Source organism: Entelurus aequoreus, linkage group LG18 (genome assembly GCF_033978785.1).
Source record: "Entelurus aequoreus isolate RoL-2023_Sb linkage group LG18, RoL_Eaeq_v1.1, whole genome shotgun sequence".
In the NCBI taxonomy this organism is placed as follows: Eukaryota; Metazoa; Chordata; class Actinopteri; order Syngnathiformes; family Syngnathidae; genus Entelurus; species Entelurus aequoreus.
Genome location: NC_084748.1, coordinates 5467650 through 5491510, shown reverse-complemented (window position 1 = coordinate 5491510; position 23861 = coordinate 5467650). Strand labels below are relative to the sequence as shown.

Below are 23861 nucleotides of genomic sequence, written 5' to 3'. Positions count from 1 at the left end.
ACACACTAGGTGTGGCGAAATTATTCTCTGCATTTGACCCATCACCCCCGGGGAGGTGAGGGGAGCAGTGAGCAGCAGCGGTGGCCGTGCCCGGGAATCATTTTTGGTGATTTAACCCCCAATTCCAAGCCTTGATGCTGAGTGCCATTTTTATAGTCTTTGGTATGACTCACCACCTACCCATCTCAGGGCGGACACTCTAATACAGTGTTTTTCAACCACTGTGCCGCGGCACACCTGGGAGATGATCTAATTTCACCTATTCGGGTTAAAAATATAATATATATATAATTATAGTCTGCAAATGATGTGTTGTTGTTGAGCTCGGCAGAGTAACCGTGTAATACTCTTCCATATCAGTAGGTGGCAGCAGGTGGCTAATTGCTTTGTAGATGTCGGAAACAGCGGGAGGCAGGGTGCAGGTAAAAAGGTGTCTAATGCTTAAACCAAAAATAAACAAAAGGTGAGTGCCCCTAAGAAAAGGCATTGAAGCTTAGGGAAGGCTATGCAGAATGTAACTAAAACCAAACTGGCTACAAAGTAAACAAAAACAGAATGCTGGACGACAGCAAAGACTTACTGTGGAGCAAAGACGCCGTCCACAAAGTACATCCGAACATGACATGACAATCAACAATGTCCCCACAGAGAAGGATAAAAACAACTGACATTTGAAATATGATGTGACCCTCAATGAAAAGTAGTCTGACAGCCCGGATGTACACCAACTATAGGATTTGTCGTCGCGGCTGGACAGGACAAACTGGGAGTAAAAAATAAAAAATCGATTTTTGATTATTATTTTTTTATCGATTAAGTGTCGTCACAAATAAGAATCACGATTCATCTAAAAATATATATTTTTTACACTCCTATTAAAATGTACATAATTGGCCTAAATGCTAGCATCTAGCACAGGGGTCACCAACGCGGTGCCCGCGGGCACCAGGTAGCCCGTAAGGACCAGATGAGTAGCCCGCTGGCCTGTTCTAAAAATAGCTCAAATAGCAGCACTTACCAGTGAGCTGCCTCTATTTTTTTAATTGTATTTATTTACTAGCAAGCTGGTCTCGCTTTGCTCGACATTTTTAATTCTAAGAGAGACAAAACTCAAATAGAATTTGAAAATCCAAGAAAATATTTTAAAGACTTGGTCTTCACTTGTTTAAATAAATTCATACATTTTTTTTACTTTGCTTCTTATAACTTTCAAAAGACAATTTTAGAGAAATAAGTACAACCTTAAAAATGATTTTAGGATTTTTAAACACATATACCTTTTTACTTTTTAAATTCCTTCCTCTTCTTTCCTGACAATTTAAATCAATGTTCAAGTAAAAAAAAATGTTTTATTGTAAAGAATAATAAATACATTTTAATTTAATTCTTCATTTTAGCTTCTGTTTTTTCAATGAAGAATATTTGTGAAATATTTCTTCAAACTTATTATGATTAAAATAAAATCAAAATATTCTGGCAAATCTAGAAAATCTGTAGAATCAAATTTAAATCTTATTTCAAAGTCTTTTGAGTTTCTTTTAAAAATTTTGTTCTGGAAAATCTAGAAGAAATAATGATTGGTCTTTGTTAGAAATATAGCTTGGTCCAATTTGTTATATATTCTAACAAAGTGTAGATTGGATTTTAACCTATTTAAAACATGTCATCAAAATTCTAAAATTCATCTTAATCAGGAAAAATTACTAATGATGTTCCATAAATTCTTTTTTTAATTTTTTCAAAAAGATTCGAATTAGCTAGTTTTTCTCTTCTTTTTTTTCGGTTGAATTTTGAGTTTTAAAGAGTCGAAATTGAAGATAAACTATGTTTCAAAATTTAATTGTCATTTTTTTTCGTGTTTTCTCCTCTTTTAAACCATTCAATTAAGTGTAATCATCATTAATTATTAATAATAACATAGAGTTAAAGGTAAATTGAGCAAATTGGCAATTTCTGGCAATTTATTTAAGTGTGTATCAAACTGGTAGCCCTTCGCATTAATCACTACCCAAGAAGTAGCTCTTGGTTTCAAAAAGGTTGGTGACCCCTGATCTAGCATATATAATAATGCTAACAGGGAAAACAGCTAGCATACTTCTCAAATGGTGGCAAGTAATGAAATACTTCAATAATAAAACATCCCAAAATGAGTTTAAATGTGAACATTCAACGTTAGCATGTTTGTTAACTAAATAAGTCCTAAAGTTGTTGGTGAATTGTCAGACTACATTCAGGAAATGTCAGAAACCACTCGGCCACCTATTCAGTGGCCTAGTGGTTAGTGTCCGCCCTGAGATGGGTAGGTTGTGAGTTCAAACCCCGGCCGAGTCATACCAAAGACTATACAAATGGGAGCCATTACCTCCCAGCATCAAGGCTTAGAATTGGGGGTTAAATCACCAGAAATGATTCCCAGGTGTGGTCACCACCGCTGCTCACTGCTCCCCTCACCTCCCAGGGGGTGATCAAGGGTGATGGGTCAAATGCAGAGAATAATTTTGCCACACCTAGTGTGTGTGTGAGTGACAATAATTGGTACTTTAATTAGATGGCAGGACAGTATAGGCTATATATTGTATGTTGTCTAACTCGGAAGTAGCTTTTCCCATTTGGCAACATCACACACATGTTGCACCCTACAAAGTGTTCACACTGCAAGTATTGCACTTATTACACACCGGCTGTTTGGTTGTAACATGTGTCTTAGTTGTCGTTTTCATTACCACATTTGGAGGTGTTGAAATCGCCATGTAAAATTGCTAATGCTAATAGCAGCCTGTCTATGGCAAATCCAATGTTAATTAGGATCAAGCTAGCGCATTTTTGGAAGAGTGGAGCGGTTTATATCTGGCATACTTGCTTTGTTGCTGTTGAAAATGGCAACTTGACTGATTGTTTACGTGAGTCGCTGTAGTGACGTCACGTGCGACATAGCTATCAAAATACGACATTGTGGTATCGTGTGTGAATCAATACCCGCTTGTACTGATGGCATTTGGTCAGTGCCCATAGAAGTATTGAATACGGTACTCATCCCTAGTTGGATGATTAGTTCTTCCTCCTTCACTGATAATAATACTTGATCAAATGTAGTTTACTTGCTGCAATGGAAGCAAGTGTTAGTAACTTAAAAACTGTGTGAGGGGCCGCTTTTAACAATGAGTAGTGTATGTGTGTGTATGTACATATATATTATTTTTATTTTTATTTATTTTTTATACATAAGCTGCAAAAAAAATATTTACATTTTACTTTAAAAACTGGCAGCTCAGTCACCAAAATTTTACAGTAAAATCTGTGTTTTTTACAGCATATAAAATAATTAAATAAATGGAATGGAATGGAGAAACAATACCACTGTTTTTAGCGGGAACATTCAAGCAACAGAGTTGGTTGTTTTTTGTATCGTAAAATCTTGTTTTTGTAATGTTTTTTTGATTGTTTTTTTATGTTTTAGTGTCTTACTGTATATGGAAGGAAAAAAAAAGTACCAAAGTCGATTTTACGAGAAAAAAAACTCAGTCGGCGGAATTTCACCGTAAAATCTATTGTCAATTTTAGAAGTATTGAATACGGCACTCATCCCTAGTTGCATGATTAGTTCCTCCTCCTCCTCCACTGATAATAATACTTGATCAAATGTAGTTTACTTGCTGCAATGGAAGCAAGTGTTAGTAACTTAAAAACTGTGTGAAGGGCCGCTTTTAACAATGAGTAGTGTATGTGTATATATATTATTTTTATTTATTTTTTATACATAAGCTGCAAAAAAAATATTTACATTTTACTTTAAAAACTGGCAGCTCAGTCACCAAAATTATACAGTAAAATCTGTGTTTTTTACAGCATATAAAATAATTAAATAAATGGAATGGAATGGAGAAACAATACCACTGTTTTTAGCGGGAACATTCAAGCAGTTGGTTGTTGTTTTTTACCGTAAAATCTTGTTTTTGTAATGTTTTTTTTATTGTTTTTTAATGTTTTAGTGTGTTACTGTATATGGAAAAAAAAACCAGTACCAAAGTCGATTTTACGAGAAAAAAAACTCAGTCGGCGGAATTTCACCGTAAAATCTATTGTCAATTTTAGAAGTATTGAATACGGCACTCATCCCTAGTTGCTTGATTAGTTCCTCCTCCTCCTCCACTGATAATAATACTTGATCAAATGTAGTTTACTTGCTGCAATGGAAGCAAGTGTTAGTCACTTAAAAACTTTGAAGGGCCGCTTTTAACAATGAGTAGTGTATATATATATATATAAGTATATTATTTTTATTTATTTTTTATACATAAGCTGCAAAAAAATATTTACATTTTACTTTAAAAACTGGCAGCTCAGTCACCAAAATTTTACAGTAAAATCTGTGTTTTTTACAGCATATAAAATAATTAAATAAATGGAATGGAGAAACAATACCACTGTTTTTAGCGGGAACATTCAAGCAGTTGGTTGGTTTTTTTACCGTAAAATCTTGTTTTTGTAATGTTTTTTGATAGTTTTTTAATGTTTTAGTGTGTTACTGTATATGGGAAAAAAACTCATTCGGCGGAATTTCACCGTAAAATCTATTGTCAATATTAGAAGTATTGAATACGGCACTCATCCTTAGTTGCATGATTAGTTCTTCCTCCTTCTCCACTGATAGTAATACTTGAAGAAATGTAGTTTACTTGTCGCAATGGAAGCAATTGTTAGTAACTTAAAAGCGGTGTGGACTGCGCTCGCTAGCCACTCCTGGACGGTCAACAGCGAAACTACTAAAAGAAATGTACCAAATCATAGCTTCAATTAAGCTTCAAAATAACAATAATGTTGGAAAGTGCAAGGTGACATGCTCTTGTTGCCCTGGCAGGAAGCGAGGAGGACAGTCGCTGGTCTGTGACGAGTCCGTCTACAGCCGAGACTCTGGTAAGACTTCGTTATGCAACTTGAGGTCAAAGACGTGTAATGCCGCCACTAGCCAGCGGGGGGCGCCCCAGGCTCTCCAGCTAATCAGCTTAGTCTTAAGAGGTCCTCCTGCCAGCAGCCATCATGCAGCAAATGGACAAAGCCGAGTGGGACCAGGAGAACCAGCGTGATGAAGGTTCCCTCCAGGACTCCTTTTGGTCTGATGGCGAGGAGGCGGAGCCAAGGAGCGGTGACACTCCTCAGGAGGACGACAGAGACGCTGGGGACGAGGAGAGCAGCCTGGTGACGTCTGGATATGGTACCTTGAGGCCAGGAGACCAGGACTGCTGCAGCACCGCCGCACCTCCAGAGCCGCTGGTCCAGTCGGAGGACCAAGAACCGGAAAGTGTGCTCCCAACCTCTCTTGAAGACCACAAGGTCAGACGTGTGCAGTCAGAGCAGAGCCATGTGACAGGAAGTGAAGACGGGAGGTCAAGTGAGGACCAACAGGAAGTTCCCAGAGATGGTCCAGAAGAGTCCTCCAGCATCGAGAACTTTGACTCCGAAGTGGATTGGAAGTACAAGTGGGAAGGAAACGTCCGTCAAAAGGGTGCTGGGATCTTTCTCTCCGCCATCTTGGCAACACCAACACTTACCTGCATCACCTCCTGGCCCCCACAGGGGGAGCACTTCCATATTTTACCTGCATCACCTCCTGGCCCCCACAGGGGGAGCACTTCCATATTTTACCTGCATCACCTCCTGGCCCCCACAGGGGGAGCACTTCCATATTTTACCTGCATCACCTCCTGGCCCCCACAGGGGGAGCACTTCCATGCCTCCCTGACCCTCACATGGACTGTGATGTTCCCCCCCAGATTGTTCCAGCAGCCTTCAGGAGCGTCTGTCCGACCTCCGCTTGTCTCCGTCGGCCGGCCGCCACGTCGTCCCCGAGGACTCTCTGAGCTCCATGGAGGGTGTGTCCCTGAGCGGCTTTGAGTCCTTCATCACTCGCTCGGTGAGTAGTGGGCGTGGCTTCCTTTTACGCCTTCCAATGTTTGGTCCAATCAAAGACAGTTTCTCTCACAGACACGAGCAGGAAGTGACGTCGACTTCAGAGCCAAACCCAAATCCTGTAAGTAGAATATTTTTGCTGCAAAGTTGCGTGTTGTAGACCACCACAATGTATCTCTGCATGTAGACCACCACAGTGTATCACTGCATGTAGACCACCACAGTGTATCTCTGCATGTAGACCACCACAGTGTATTTCTGCATGTAGACCACCACAGTGTATCTCTGCATGTAGACCACCACAGTGTATTTCTGCATGTAGACCACCACAGTGTATCTCTGCATGTAGATCACCACAGTGTATCACTGCATGTAGACCACCACAGTGTATTTCTGCATGTAGACCACCACAGTGTATTTCTGCATGTAGACCACCACCACAGTGTATTTCTGCATGTAGACCACCACCACAGTGTATTTCTGCATGTAGACCACCACAGTGTATTTCTGCATGTAGACCACCACAGTGTATCTCTGCATGTAGACCACCACAGTGTATCTCTGCATGTAGACCACCACAGTGTATCTCTGCATGTAGACCACCAGTGTATTTGTGCATGTAGACCACCACAGTGTATCACTGCATGTAGACCACCACAGTGTATTTCTGCATGTAGACCACCACAGTGTATCACTGCATGTAGACCACCACAGTGTATTTCTGCATGTAGACCACCACAGTGTATCACTGCATGTAGACCACCACAGTGTATCTCGCATGTAGACCACCAGTGTATCACTGCATGTAGACCACCAGTGTATCTCTGCATGTAGACCACCAGTGTATCTCCACATGTAGACCACCACAATATATCACTGCATGTAGACCACCACAGTGTATCTCTGCATGTAGACCACCAGTGTATCGCTGCATGTAGACCACCACAATGTATCACTGCATGTAGACCACCACAATATATCACTGCATGTAGACCACCACAATGTATCGCTGCATGTAGACCACCACAATATATCACTGCATGTAGACCACCACAATATATCACTGCATGTAGACCACCACAATATATCACTGCATGTAGACCACCACAATATATCACTGCATGTAGACCACCACAATATATCACTGCATGTAGACCACCACAGTGTATCGCTGCATGTAGACCACCACAATATATCACTGCATGTAGACCACCACAATATATCACTGCATGTAGACCACCACAATATATCACTGCATGTAGACCACCACAATATATCACTGCATGTAGACCACCACAGTGTATCGCTGCATGTAGACCACCACAATATATCACTGCATGTCGACCACCACAATATATCACTGCATGTAGACCACCACAATATATCACTGCATGTAGACCACCACAATATATCACTGCATGTAGACCACCACAATATATCACTGCATGTAGACCACCACAGTGTATCGCTGCATGTAGACCACCACAATATATCACTGCATGTAGACCACCACAATATATCACTGCATGTAGACCACCACAATATATCACTGCATGTAGACCACCACAATATATCACTGCATGTAGACCACCACAGTGTATCGCTGCATGTAGACCACCACAATATATCGCTGCATGTCGACCACCACAATATATCACTGCATGTAGACCACCACAATATATCACTGCATGTCGACCACCACAATATATCACTGCATGTAGACCACCACAATATATCGCTGCATGTAGACCACCACAATATATCGCTGCATGTAGACCACCACAATATATCACTGCATGTAGACCACCACAGTGTATCTCCGCATGTAGACCACCAGTGTATCGCTGCATGTAGACCACCACAGTGTATCGCTGCATGTCGACCACCACAGTGTATCTCTGCATGTAGACCACCACAGTGTATCTCTGCATGTAGACCACCACAGTGTATCGTTGCATGTAGACCACCACGATGTATCTCTGCAACATCACCTGATGACTTCTGATACTAATGTTAAAGTTAAAAAGTTAAAAAAAAAAAAAATGGCACTTATTTGTCAGCATTTAAAGTAACACTGTCTATTTATTTATTACTTTGTCACATTGTTTTACTCATCTATCATTTATTTGTTCAGATAAATTCACTTTATAGCCTTAATGCTCATTTTAGTGAAAATAGTTGAAATAGACTTTTGTACTTTCCATACCTTCTTTGACTGCCTTTACTTTGTTTGATCTTTTACCTTCTATATTCCTTCTTCTATGTACTACCTTTACCTTTTAACCTTCTACTTTATTTCCCATTTCATTGCTATATCTTACTTCTCACCGTGTAGTACCATCATGTATTATAGTACACACCCAGTGTGGTAGTCCTGCATGTAGTATACACCCATGGTGGTAATCTTGGTGGTGTTTCAGTCATCAGACCCGTGCTGACTCAGCAGACCAAGAAGACGGACTGTGTGGCCAGGTGAGGTGTTGGCAGTGTGCCGTAACCATGGAAACGAGGACTCAGGTGGGTGTGACATGTTGCAGGTACTGCCAGTACAAGCAGCTGTGGGACACATTCAAGGTTCCTGGAGAGCGCGACCACAAGGAACTGCGCTGGGAAATCAGGGTAGGACTTGTACTTTGTGTGTGTGCTGCTAGTGTTAGTCAGCGTGTGTCTTGTCTTCTTGCAGGAACGTCTGGCCTACCAGCCTCCAGCGGTCAGTAACAACAACAACAACAACGAGTCCTTGTCGCTGCAAAGTCCTCACCTTGCTTTGTGTTGCAGCCCAAAGCCCGCAGGACCTACGTGGCCAACACCTACGTGGTGCCCACTGACAAGAAGCGCTCGGCTCTGCGCTGGCAGGTCAGGAACCACCTGGCCCTTGGAGGACCTCATCATCAATGTTCATATTAGTATTATTTTTATTAATAAATGTTTTTATCTCACACTACGGGTAGTCAGAGTATGGCAGTTTGAAAGGGTAGAGGGGGGTGTAGCGCTGGTCGTGCCACAGCAGCTTCTTCTCCAGGAAGTCAAGTGTGGCCATGGTGAGGACCACGGCTTCATGCTTCAACATGCTGTGCACGTTCAGTCCTGCAGGGGGCAGCACAGTCTTTGTATTCATCCAACATGCTCCAAACATTGATAACTTTCATCACAATCTCTTCTGAGCAAAAATATTTCTTTGTTTAAGATTACATGACATCTTTGGTGCATACCAAACTACAGTATGTACTAAAATACTACTAAGAAAGAAGAGTACTCACCGATGGCTGGAATAAGATTGACACTTTTGAGTGTTGCCGTGGCGTCCAGGATGTTGGCGGGAAAATCTTCACTTCTAAAAGAGACAAAGCTGTAAAAAACCAAACTACAAGAACACAAACAGCATTGTTACTTAAACTACAAGAACATCACATAGTTTAATGTAACAGTATGTGAACAACACTGTTACATTAAACTACAAGAACAGGACCAACACTTACATTAAACTACAAGAACCCAAACAGCACTGTTACATCAAACTACAAGAACCCAAACAGCACTGTTACATCAAACTACAAGAACCCAAACAGCACTGTTACATCAAACTACAAGAACACAAACAGCACTGTTGCATTAAACTATGCGAACACAACCCGCACTGTTATATTAAACTACAAGAACACAAACAGCACTGTTACATCAAACTACAAGAACACAAACAGCACTGTTGCATTAAACTATGCGAACACAACCCGCACTGTTATATTAAACTACAAGAACACAAACAGCACTGTTACATCAAACTACAAGAACACAAACAGCACTGTTACATTAAACTACAAGAACACAAACAGCACTGTTACATCAAACTACAAGAACACAAACAGCACTGTTGCATTAAACTATGCGAACACAACCCGCACTGTTATATTAAACTACAAGAACACAGCCCGCACTGCTACATCAAACTACAAGAACACAGCCCGCACTGTTATATTAAACTACAAGAACACAAACAGCACTGTTACATCAAACTACAAGAACACAAACAGCACTGTTACATTAAACTACAAGAACACAAACAGCACTGTTACATCAAACTACAAGAGCCCAAACAGCACTGTTGCATTAAACTATGCGAACACAACCTGCACTGTTATATTAAACTACAAGAACACAAACAGCACTGTTACATCAAACTACAAGAACACAAACAGCACTGTTGCATTAAACTATGTGAACACAACCCGCACTGTTATATTAAACTACAAGAACACAAACAGCACTGTTACATCAAACTACAAGAACACAAACAGCACTGTTACATCAAACTACAAGAACACAAACAGCACTGTTACATCAAACTACAAGAACACAAACAGCACTGTTACATCAAACTACAAGAACACAAACAGCACTGTTACATTAAACTACAAGAACACAAACAGCACTGTTACATCAAACTACAAGAACACAAACAGCACTGTTGCATTAAACTACAAGAACACAAACCGCACTGTTATATTAAACCACAAGAACACAAACAGCACTGTTGCATTAAACTACAAGAACACAAACAGCACTGTTACATCAAACTACAAGAACACAAACAGCACTGTTGCATTAAACTACGCGAACACAGCCCGCACTGTTATATTAAACTACAAGAACACAAACAGCACTGTTACATCAAACTACAAGAACACAAACAGCACTGTTACATTAAACTACAAGAACACAAACAGCACTGTTACATCAAACTACAAGAACACAAACAGCACTGTTGCATTAAACTACAAGAACACAAACCGCACTGTTATATTAAACCACAAGAACACAAACAGCACTGTTGCATTAAACTACAAGAACACAAACAGCACTGTTGCATTAAACTACGCGAACACAGCCCGCACTGTTATATTAAACTACAAGAACACAAACAGCACTGTTACATCAAACTACAAGAACACAAACAGCACTGTTGCATTAAACTACAAGAACACAAACAGCACTGTTACATTAAACTACAAGAACACAAACAGCACTGTTACATTAAACTACAAGAACACAAACAGCACTGTTACATCAAACTACAAGAACACAAACAGCACTGTTGCATTAAACTACAAGAACACAAACCGCACTGTTATATTAAACCACAAGAACACAAACAGCACTGTTGCATTAAACTACAAGAACACAAACAGCACTGTTACATTAAACTACAAGAACACAAACAGCACTGTTACATCAAACTACAAGAACACAAACAGCACTGTTGCATTAAACTACAAGAACACAAACAGCACTGTTACATCAAACTACAAGAACCCAAACAGCACTGTTACATCAAACTACAAGAACCCAAACAGCACTGTTACATCAAACTACAAGAACACAAACAGCACTGTTGCATTAAACTATGCGAACACAACCCGCACTGTTATATTAAACTACAAGAACACAAACAGCACTGTTACATCAAACTACAAGAACACAAACAGCACTGTTGCATTAAACTATGCGAACACAACCCGCACTGTTATATTAAACTACAAGAACACAAACAGCACTGTTACATCAAACTACAAGAACACAAACAGCACTGTTACATTAAACTACAAGAACACAAACAGCACTGTTACATCAAACTACAAGAACACAAACAGCACTGTTGCATTAAACTATGCGAACACAACCCGCACTGTTATATTAAACTACAAGAACACAGCCCGCACTGCTACATCAAACTACAAGAACACAGCCCGCACTGTTATATTAAACTACAAGAACACAAACAGCACTGTTACATCAAACTACAAGAACACAAACAGCACTGTTACATTAAACTACAAGAACACAAACAGCACTGTTACATCAAACTACAAGAGCCCAAACAGCACTGTTGCATTAAACTATGCGAACACAACCTGCACTGTTATATTAAACTACAAGAACACAAACAGCACTGTTACATCAAACTACAAGAACACAAACAGCACTGTTGCATTAAACTATGTGAACACAACCCGCACTGTTATATTAAACTACAAGAACACAAACAGCACTGTTACATCAAACTACAAGAACACAAACAGCACTGTTACATCAAACTACAAGAACACAAACAGCACTGTTACATCAAACTACAAGAACACAAACAGCACTGTTACATCAAACTACAAGAACACAAACAGCACTGTTACATTAAACTACAAGAACACAAACAGCACTGTTACATCAAACTACAAGAACACAAACAGCACTGTTGCATTAAACTACAAGAACACAAACCGCACTGTTATATTAAACCACAAGAACACAAACAGCACTGTTGCATTAAACTACAAGAACACAAACAGCACTGTTACATCAAACTACAAGAACACAAACAGCACTGTTGCATTAAACTACGCGAACACAGCCCGCACTGTTATATTAAACTACAAGAACACAAACAGCACTGTTACATCAAACTACAAGAACACAAACAGCACTGTTACATTAAACTACAAGAACACAAACAGCACTGTTACATCAAACTACAAGAACACAAACAGCACTGTTGCATTAAACTACAAGAACACAAACCGCACTGTTATATTAAACCACAAGAACACAAACAGCACTGTTGCATTAAACTACAAGAACACAAACAGCACTGTTGCATTAAACTACGCGAACACAGCCCGCACTGTTATATTAAACTACAAGAACACAAACAGCACTGTTACATCAAACTACAAGAACACAAACAGCACTGTTGCATTAAACTACAAGAACACAAACAGCACTGTTACATTAAACTACAAGAACACAAACAGCACTGTTACATTAAACTACAAGAACACAAACAGCACTGTTACATCAAACTACAAGAACACAAACAGCACTGTTGCATTAAACTACAAGAACACAAACCGCACTGTTATATTAAACCACAAGAACACAAACAGCACTGTTGCATTAAACTACAAGAACACAAACAGCACTGTTACATTAAACTACAAGAACACAAACAGCACTGTTACATCAAACTACAAGAACACAAACAGCACTGTTGCATTAAACTACAAGAACACAAACAGCACTGTTACATCAAACTACAAGAACACAAACAGCACTGTTGCATTAAACTACAAGAACACAAACAGCACTGTTGCATTAAACTACAAGAACACAAACAGCACTGTTACATCAAACTACAAGAACACAAACCGCACTGTTACATCAAACTACAAGAACACAAACAGCACTGTTGCATTAAACTACAAGAACACAAACCGCACTGTTATATTAAACCACAAGAACACAAACAGCACTGTTGCATTAAACTACAAGAACACAAACAGCACTGTTACATTAAACTACAAGAACACAAACCGCACTGTTATATTAAACCACAAGAACACAAACAGCACTGTTGCATTAAACTACAAGAACACAAACAGCACTGTTACATTAAACTACAAGAACAGCGGTGTTACATCAAACTACAAAATCACTGTTGCATGAAACTACAATGGAGTTTTACGTACTCGTTGACGACCAGCACCGACTCCCCCCAGCCTTTGTGTCTGATGGCATCCAGCAGGTCCTGAGAGTCTGGACTGAGGATGTTCAGAGAGTCCACGATGTGCAGGTAACCCTGGAGACGTCACACAAGCAAGAGCACACCTCTAGTTACCTGACTTAATGACTACTTAATGACTTCCATGAGCACACCTCTAGTTACCTGACTTAATGACTTCCATGAGCACACCTCTAGTTACCTGACTTAATGACTTCCATGAGCACACCTCTAGTTACCTGACTTAATGACTACTTAATGACTTCCATGAGCACACCTCTAGTTACCTGACTTAATGACTACTTAATGACTTCCATGAGCACACCTCTAGTTACCTGACTTCATGACTACTTAATGACTTCCATGAGCACACCTCTAGTTACCTGACTTCATGACTACTTAATGACTTCCATGAGCACACCTCTAGTTACCTGACTTCATGACTACTTAATGACTTCCATGAGCACACCTCTAGTTACCTGACTTAATGACTACTTAATGACTTCCATGAGCACACCTCTACTTACCTGACTTAATGACTACTTAATGACTTCCATGAGCACACCTCTAGTTACCTGACTTCATGACTACTTAATGACTTCCATGAGCACACCTCTAGTTACCTGACTTCATGACTACTTAATGACTTCCATGAGCACACCTCTAGTTACCTGACTTAATGACTACTTAATGACTTCCATGAGCACACCTCTAGTTACCTGACTTAATGACTACTTAATGACTTCCATGAGCACACCTCTACTTACCTGACTTAATGACTACTTAATGACTTCCATGAGCACACCTCTAGTTACCTGACTTCATGACTACTTAATGACTTCCATGAGCACACCTCTAGTTACCTGACTTAATGACTACTTAATGACTTCCATGAGCACACCTCTAGTTACCTGACTTCATGACTACTTAATGACTTCCATGAGCACACCTCTACTTACCTGACTTCATGACTACTTAATGACTTCCATGAGCACACCTCTAGTTACCTGACTTCATGACTACTTAATGACTTCCATGAGCACACCTCTAGTTACCTGACTTAATGACTACTTAATGACTTCCATGAGCACACCTCTAGTTACCTGACTTAATGACTACTTAATGACTTCCATGAGCACACCTCTAGTTACCTGACTTAATGACTACTTAATGACTTCCATGAGCACACCTCTAGTTACCTGACTTCATGACTACTTAATGACTTCCATGAGCACACCTCTAGTTACCTGACTTAATGACTACTTAATGACTTCCATGAGCACACCTCTACTTACCTGACTTCATGACTACTTAATGACTTCCATGAGCACACCTCTAGTTACCTGACTTAATGACTACTTAATGACTTCCATGAGCACACCTCTAGTTACCTGACTTAATGACTACTTAATGACTTCCATGAGCACACCTCTAGTTACCTGACTTAATGACTACTTAATGACTTCCATGAGCACACCTCTAGTTACCTGACTTCATGACTACTTAATGACTTCCATGAGCACACCTCTAGTTACCTGACTTAATGACTACTTAATGACTTCCATGAGCACACCTCTAGTTACCTGACTTAATGACTACTTAATGACTTCCATGAGCACACCTCTAGTTACCTGACTTCATGACTACTTAATGACTTCCATGAGCACACCTCTAGTTACCTGACTTAATGACTACTTAATGACTTCCATGAGCACACCTCTACTTACCTGACTTCATGACTACTTAATGACTTCCATGAGCACACCTCTAGTTACCTGACTTAATGACTACTTAATGACTTCCATGAGCACACCTCTACTTACCTGACTTCATGACTACTTAATGACTTCCATGAGCACACCTCTAGTTACCTGACTTAATGACTACTTAATGACTTCCATGAGCACACCTCTACTTACCTGACTTAATGACTACTTAATGACTTCCATGAGCACACCTCTACTTACCTGACTTCATGACTACTTAATGACTTCCATGAGCACACCTCTAGTTACCTGACTTAATGACTACTTAATGACTTCCATGAGCACACCTCTAGTTACCTGACTTAATGACTACTTAATGACTTCCATGAGCACACCTCTAGTTACCTGACTTAATGACTACTTAATGACTTCCATGAGCACACCTCTAGTTACCTGACTTAATGACTACTTAATGACTTCCATGAGCACACCTCTAGTTACCTGACTTCATGACTACTTAATGACTTCCATGAGCACACCTCTTATTACCTGGGCCACTTTGGAGCTCAGCGCCACCTTCAGGCCCAGCACGCGCACCTTCATGGGCGGCATGTAGTAGAAGCTGGTGGGGCCGCGGGGTCCGTGAGACACGCCCCCTGAGGGGAGCACAGCGCGTCACGCACACACAGGAAGCAACGTTGGCGAGGAGAAAAGCGGGCACCTCCTCTCCATATTGGCGAGCGGATGCTGCCGTGGCGAGCTCGCCCGCTTCCTTTCTGCTTCCAAGGTTTGCGACCGCCGCCTCTCACCTCCGACCTCACCTTGGTCTTGGCGTAGTCCTCAGGAAGCACAAATACAGTTATGGCTCACTGATTGTCACATGACTTGAGGAGGAAGTGACATCACCAGGAAAAGTTAAATGAATGTACAGAAACAGGAAGTGGAACAGGACATGTTGTGAAAACAGACAGAGGAAATAAGAGCATGAGGAACAGGAAGTGAGTTGTTGGAAAGATGTAACAAGAGGAAATAAGAGCATGAGGAACAGGAAGTGAGTTGTTGGAAAGATGCAACAAGAGGAAATAAGAGCATGAGGAACAGGAAGTGAGTTGTTGGAAAGATGCAACAAGAGGAAATAAGAGCATGAGGAACAGGAAGTGAGTTGTTGGAAAGATGCAAACAGGAAATAAGAGCATGAGGAACAGGAAGTGAGTTGTTGGAAAGATGCAAACAGGAAATAAGAGCATGAGGAACAGGAAGTGAGTTGTTGGAAAGATGCAACAAGAGGAAATAAGAGCATGAGGAACAGGAAGTGAGTTGTTGGAAAGATGCAGCAAGAGGAAATAAGAGCATGAGGAACAGGAAGTGAGTTGTTGGAAAGATGCAACAAGAGAAAATAAGAGCATGAGGAACAGAAAGTGAGTTGTTGGAAAGATGCAACAAGAGGAAATAAGAGCATGAGGAACAGGAAGTGAGTTGTTGGAAAGATGCAACAAGAGGAAATAAGAGCATGAGGAACAGAAAGTGAGTTGTTGGAAAGATGCAGAGAGAAAATAAGAGCATGAGGAACAGGAAGTGAGTTGTTGGAAAGATGCAAACAGGAAATAAGAGCATGAGGAACAGGAAGTGAGTTGTTGGAAAGATGCAAACAGGAAATAAGAGCATGAGGAACAGGAAGTGAGTTGTTGGAAAGATGCAGAGAGAAAATAAGAGCATGAGGAACACAGGAAGTGAGTTGTTGGAAAGATGCAAACAGGAAATAAGAGCATGAGGAACACAGGAAGTGAGTTGTTGGAAAGATGCAAACAGGAAATAAGAGCATGAGGAAGAGGAAGTGAGTTGAAAAAGGTTAAAACTTACGATGCGTTTGTAATTTCTCTGCCACATTTCTATACTGTGGATGATGTCGAGTCTAAGAGGAACAAACATTATTTCCACGTGTATTTATATACTGATGAAAAACATTAGTTTAAAAGTTTAAAGGCCAGCTCGGCGTTTTCACCTGGGAGGAACGGCGAAGACGTCGGGATGGAGCTCAGCCACGCCCAGCGGCTCCTGGTCCCGCCTGTCCAGAGTGTCCACCCACATGCGCACGGGGGTCCGGTGGGCGGGCACGTCTACGTCACATGACCTCAGGAGAGGCAGGGGGGAGTCTGGCGGGGGAGGCGGTCGCTCTGTGGGAGGAAACAACATTGTGACATGATGACTGTTACATATTCATAACATCATCAATGTAACCTTAGGCAAACACCTTTTACAATATCATCTTATGATTATATATATTTATATATATATATATATATATATATATATATATATATATATATATTTATATATATATATATATATATATATATATATATATATATATATATATATATATATATATATATATATATATATATATATATGTTAGGGCTGCAACAACTAATCGATTAAATCGATTAAAATCGATTATAAAAATAGTTGCCGATTAATTTAGTCATCGATTCGTTGGATATATGCTATGCGCATGCGCAGAGGCTTTTAAAAAAAACAACTTTTTTTCTTTCTTTTTTTTTTAAATAAACCTTTATTTATAAACTGCAACATGTACAAACAGCTGAGAAACAATAATCAAAATAAGTATGGTGCCAGTATGCTGGTTTTTTTTCAATAAAATACTGGAAAGGATAGAAATGTAGTTTGTCTCTTTTATCCGATTATTAATCGATTAATCGAAGCAATAATCGACAGATTAATCGATTATCAAATTAATCGTTAGTTGCAGCCCTAATATATGTATATATATACATATATATATATATATATATATATACATAATGTATATGTATATATGTATATATATACATATATATATATATATAGATGCACATTCACATATACACATTTATATACATACATATATATACATATTATACATACTGTACATACATATATATACATATTATACATACTGTACATATATATATATATATATATATATATATATACACATTTATATATATATATACATTTATGTACACACACACACACGTTGTCCTGATACCAATATTTTGGTACTGGTACCAAAATTTATTTCGATACTTTTCTAATTAAAGGGCACCACAAAAAAAGTGCATTATTAGCTTTATTTGAACAAAAAACCTTAAGGTACATGAAATATATGTTTATTATTGTAATTTAGTCCTTAAATAAAATAGTGAACATACTAGACAACTTGTCTTTTAGTAGTAAGTAAACAAATAAAGACTCCTAATTAGTCTGCTGACGTATGCAGTAACATATTGTGTCATTTATACACCTATTATTTTGCACACATTATAAAGGACAAGCTGTAAAAATGAATTATGAATCTACTTGTTCATTTACTGTTAATATCAACTTACTTTCTGTTTTAACATGTTCTATCTACACTTCTGTTCAAATGTAATCATCACTTATTCTTCTCGTTTGACACTTTACATTAGTTTTGGATGATACCACAAATTTGGGTATTGATCCGATACCAAGTAGTTACAGGTTCATACATTGGTCATAATTTAAGTCCTCGTGTGTCCAGGGACGTATTTACTGAGTTTATAAACATAATATGATTTTTTTTTAAAACGAAAAAAGATTGTGATGCTAAAAAATATACGCTCCTGTACTTGGTATCATTACAGTGGATGTCAAGTGTAGATCCACCCATGGGAGCCAGTACTTTTTAGAGGCGGTATAGTACCGAATATGATTCATTAGAATCGCGGTACTATACTAGTACCGGTATACCGTACAACCCTAATACATACACACACACATACATATATATATATATATATATATATATATATATAATATATAATATATATATATGTATATATATATATGTATATATATATATGTATATGTATATACGTATATATATATATATATATATATATATATACATATACATATACATATATACATATATATATATATACATATACATATACATATATATATATATATATATATATATATATATATATATATATATATATATATATATATATATATATACGTCAGGTCTAAGGATGTAAGAACAATAATGATGACCTCATTAAGTCAATTGTCATTTTTACACTCTACAATTTGATGGAGAACTTGCGTTAAAATCATAAGTCAAGCAGATATTTGAGTATCAGTTTGATTTAAAGATTGTTTTGGGGTGAATGTATGATTATATAATATTTTGTTGCATTTGTAGATCATTTTAAAGTGTTTTTTATATATTTTTTATAACAAAATGGAAAGAACTCCCACTGAGAAAATATAGTCAATTAATTTTAACTTATAATTAGAGATGTCCGATAATATCGGCCGATAAATGCTTTAAAATGTAATATCGGAAATGATCGGTATCAGTTTCAAAAAGTAAAATTCATGACTTTTTAAAACACCGCTGTGTACACGGACGCAGGGAGAAGTACAGAGCGCCAATAAACCTTGAAGGCACTTCCTTTGCGTGCCGGCCCAGTCACATAATATCTACGGCTTTTCACACACACAAGTGAATGCAAGGCATACTTGGTCAACAGCCATACAGGTCACACTGAGGGTGGCCGTATAAACAACTTTACCACTGTTACAAATATGCGCCACACTGTGAACCCACACCAAACAAGAATGACAAACACATTTCGGGAGAACATCCGCACCGTAACACAACATAAACACAACAGAACAAATACCCAGAACCCCTTGCAGCACTAACTCTTCCGGGACGCTAAAATAAACACCCCCCCCCTAACCCCGCTCACCTCAACCTCCTCATGCTCTCTCAGGGAGAGCATGTCCCAAATTCCAAGCTGCTGTTTTGAGGCATGTTAAAAAAAATAATGCACTTTGTGACTTCAATAATAAATATGGCAGTGCCATGTTGGCATTTTTTTTCCATAACTTGTGTTGATTTATTTTGGAAAACCTTGTTACATTGTTTAAAGCATCCAGCGGGGCATCACAACAAAATTAGGCATAATAATGTGTTCATTCCACAACTGAATATATCGGTATCGGTTGATATCGGAATCGGTAATTAAGAGTTGGACAATATCGGCAAAAAAGCCATTATCGGACATCGCTACATATAATAAAATACTTTATAAACGCATATCATTTGCAGGATTATGCGGGCCAAATAAAAGGATGTGGCGGGCTAGATTTGGCCCTCGGGCCTTGAGTTTGACACCTGTGCTCTAAACAAGTAAAAAAAAAAAAAAAAAGACACTTCATGAAGTTCAGTCCATTCTCTTACGTTAGTTTACAAATCAGCCTGAATTTGCACCCAGCGCTCGTCTTTTCCCCAGGTGGGGTTATACAGCGCCACACACAGGCTGCCGTGGTTACTGCATCATTTCCGGTCGCTTTTCATCAAGCGTTTTCGTGTGTGCAGGAATATTCCCAAATATAAATAATAAGAAATACAAATATTTACTTGCTCTGGAAGGATCCACCAGGTTGGCAGGCAGCAGCAAATTAGGAGGAAGATTGTTTTCACCAGCTAGTGAAGATGTCAACTGAGGGGGGAAAAAAGATTGAGATTGACAACAACACACGTAACAGGGCTCGAATGTAACCACGGCATAATAGTAATAATACACAACAACACAATAATAATAATGAAATAATAATAATGAAATATTACTAATAATATAAAATAAATATAAAAAGTATATATAATAAAATATTATATATATATATATATACATAAAAATAATATAAAATAATAATGTTTTCAAGGTAACTGTGGCAACACTGCTAATGACATACTACAAACTAAAATGAACATTTCTATGCGACAACATAACGAGTAGGAATCAAAATAATAACCCAATTTTATAAATATAAATAATAATGAAATAATAATATAAAATAATTATAAAAAGTATATATAAAAAAATATTATATATATATACGGAATACATAAAAATAATAATTTTCCAAGGTAACTGTGGCAACACTGCTAATAACATACTACAAACTAAAATGAACACTTCTATGCGACAACATAACGAGTAGGAATCAAAATAATACTAACCCAATATTAATAATATAAATAGTAATAATATAAAATAAATATAAAAAGTATATATAATAAAAAATATTATGAATGTATTATCATAAAAATAATAATAATATAAAATAATTTTTTCAAGGTAACTGTGGCAACACTGCTAATAACATACTACAAACTAAAATGAACACTTCTATGCGACAACATAACGAGTAGGAATCAAAATAATACTAACCCAATATTAATAATATAAATAATAATAATAATATAAAATAAATATAAAAAGTATATATAATAAAAAATATTATGAATATATTATCATAAAAATAATAATAATATACAATAATTTTTTCAAGGTAACTGTGGCAACACTGCTAATAACATACTACAAACTAAAATGAACACTTCTATGCCACAACATAACGAGTAGGAATCAAAATAATACTAACCCAATTTTAATAATATAAATAATAATTAAATAATAATAATAATATAAAATAAATATAAAAAGTATATATAATTAAAAAAAAAAATATATATATATATATATATATATATATATATATATACATATATACATAAAAATAATAATATAAAATAATAATTTTTCAAGGTAACTGTGGCAACACTGCTAATAACATACTACAAACTAAAATGAACACGTCTATGCCACAACATAACGAGTAGGAATCAAAATACTAACCCACTATTAATAATATAAATAATAATAATAATAAAATAATAATAATAATATAAAATAAATAGAAAAAGTATATATAAAAATATTATATATATATATATATATATATATATATATATATATATATATATATATATATATATATATATATATATGAACATGTCTATGCCACAACATAACGAGTAGGAATCAAAATACTAACCCACTATTAATAATATAAATAATAATAATAATAATAATAATAATAATAATAATAATAATAATAAAATAATAATAATAATAAAAATAATATAAAATAAATAGAAAAAGTATATATAAAAATATTATATATATATATATATGTATATATAAAAATAATAATATAAAATAATGTTTTCAAGGTAACTGTGGCAACACTGCTAATGACATACTACAAACTAAAATGAACACTTCTATGCCACAACATAACGAGTAGGAATCAAAATAATACTAACCCAATATTAATAATATAAATAATAATAATAATATAAAATAAATATAAAAAGTATATATAATAAAAAATATTATGAATATATTATCATAAAAATAATAATAATATAAAATAATTTTTTCAAGGTAACTGTGGCAACACTGCTAATAACATACCAGGACCAGGACCAGGAGGCGTGTGGGTCGGATCACAGCTGACTCTTCTCACCCTGGACACACACTATTCTCCCCTCTCCCCTCAGGCAGGAGACTACGCTCCATCCAGACCCACACCTCCCGCCACCTGAACAGTTTTTTCCCCTCGGCCATCAGGCAAATGAACAAGAACTCCTAACAGCAGCTCCTTGAATTCTTTGAATCCCTTCTAAGTCTATCTGATAGCTCAGTCACAGCTCTTTTTATACCAAATATGTGTTATATGTGTTTTATGTCGCACGTTTGCACCAAGAAAAATTCCTAGTTTGTGAACCCGTTCTCAAACAATGGCAATAAAACTAATCTGATTGTGATACTACCAACTAAAATGAACACTTCTATGCGACAACGAATCAAAATAATACTAACCCAATATTAATAATATAAATAATAATAATGAAATAATAATATAAAAAGTATATATAATAAAAATATATATACATACACATATACATAAAAATAATATAAAATAATATATTTTGAAGGTAACTGTGGCAACACTGCTAATAACATACTACAAACTAAAATGAACACTTCTATGCGACAACATAACGAGTAGGAATCAAAAATAATATCGTACATATGTGAAATACAAACTATATGAAAGTATAAAAGTTAACATAATACTTTTAAAAAGTGAGTGACTTGCTTGTGTGCTGACTTGAGCTAGCTGCTAGCATGCTAACTGCTAGCATGCTAACTCACTCACCCTCACGGCGGCTCCTCTCCCGCTCAGCAACAGCGCAGAAAACCGCGACAACATTTGTGTTCTTCTGGAGGATCAAGCTGATGTTTTGGTAGAAATAATTGTGTTGCTGGGAGAAAACAACAAAACATCCACGGACAGGAGAGGTCGCAGGTGTTGATTGGCGCTTTTTTTGACAGTCATGTCGCACAGAATTACGTCACCAGCCCGCGTCACCGCTGCACACGGCCGCCACCTTGCGGTTCGGGGTTGGTTGTGCACTACAATGACAAGCCGACGACCAAATGTTTTTAAAATATTTTTATACGTTTCTTACCAAAAGCCCTAAAAACTGAAATTTATGTATTTTTTATTTTTATTTTGCGACCCTTTTTTTCCTTTATTTCCTTTTTAATTGAACTCTGTCAACTGTTCATCTTGTTGTTCTGTATCGTTCCTTTAAATTGGGTATTAAAATAAAAATCATACTGCCAGAGGACTGAAATTTACTGAACAAACAAACCATTTTGAAGTTATTATAACATGTTTGTAATGTGAGAGAAGCACACATATGTCTTTCTCTTTTTTTTAATGTATTCTAAATCGTAAATAAA

General features: G+C 37.3%; 2 protein-coding genes across 3 annotated transcripts in view; one reads left to right on the top strand and one right to left on the bottom strand.

Moving 5' to 3' along the window:
• Nucleotides 1-8848, top strand: part of hyls1 (HYLS1 centriolar and ciliogenesis associated) — a 12774-nt gene extending 3926 nt beyond the window's left edge. For both annotated transcript variants that reach the window (XM_062026370.1, XM_062026371.1), the window contains 7 exons: nt 4859-4914; nt 5772-5911; nt 5983-6028; nt 8328-8379; nt 8445-8526; nt 8591-8617; nt 8686-8848. In XM_062026370.1, coding sequence (XP_061882354.1) covers nt 4859-4914; nt 5772-5911; nt 5983-6028; nt 8328-8379; nt 8445-8526; nt 8591-8617; nt 8686-8814 — 532 coding nt within the window. In that variant the 3' untranslated portion in view covers nt 8815-8848. The remainder of the gene's footprint in view (nt 1-4858; nt 4915-5771; nt 5912-5982; nt 6029-8327; nt 8380-8444; nt 8527-8590; nt 8618-8685) is intronic.
• mrpl4 (mitochondrial ribosomal protein L4) lies at nt 8026-23470 on the bottom strand. Its single transcript, XM_062026372.1, has 9 exons — nt 23272-23470; nt 20621-20702; nt 17165-17336; nt 17023-17074; nt 15884-16001; nt 15712-15818; nt 13425-13534; nt 9168-9241; nt 8026-8994 (listed from the first exon to the last, which is right to left on the bottom strand). The coding sequence occupies exons 1-9, from the start codon at nt 23323-23325 to the stop codon at nt 8849-8851; spliced, it is 915 nt and encodes a 304-aa protein (XP_061882356.1). The 5' UTR covers nt 23326-23470; the 3' UTR covers nt 8026-8848.
• Between the last annotated feature and the right edge of the window lie 391 nt (nt 23471-23861).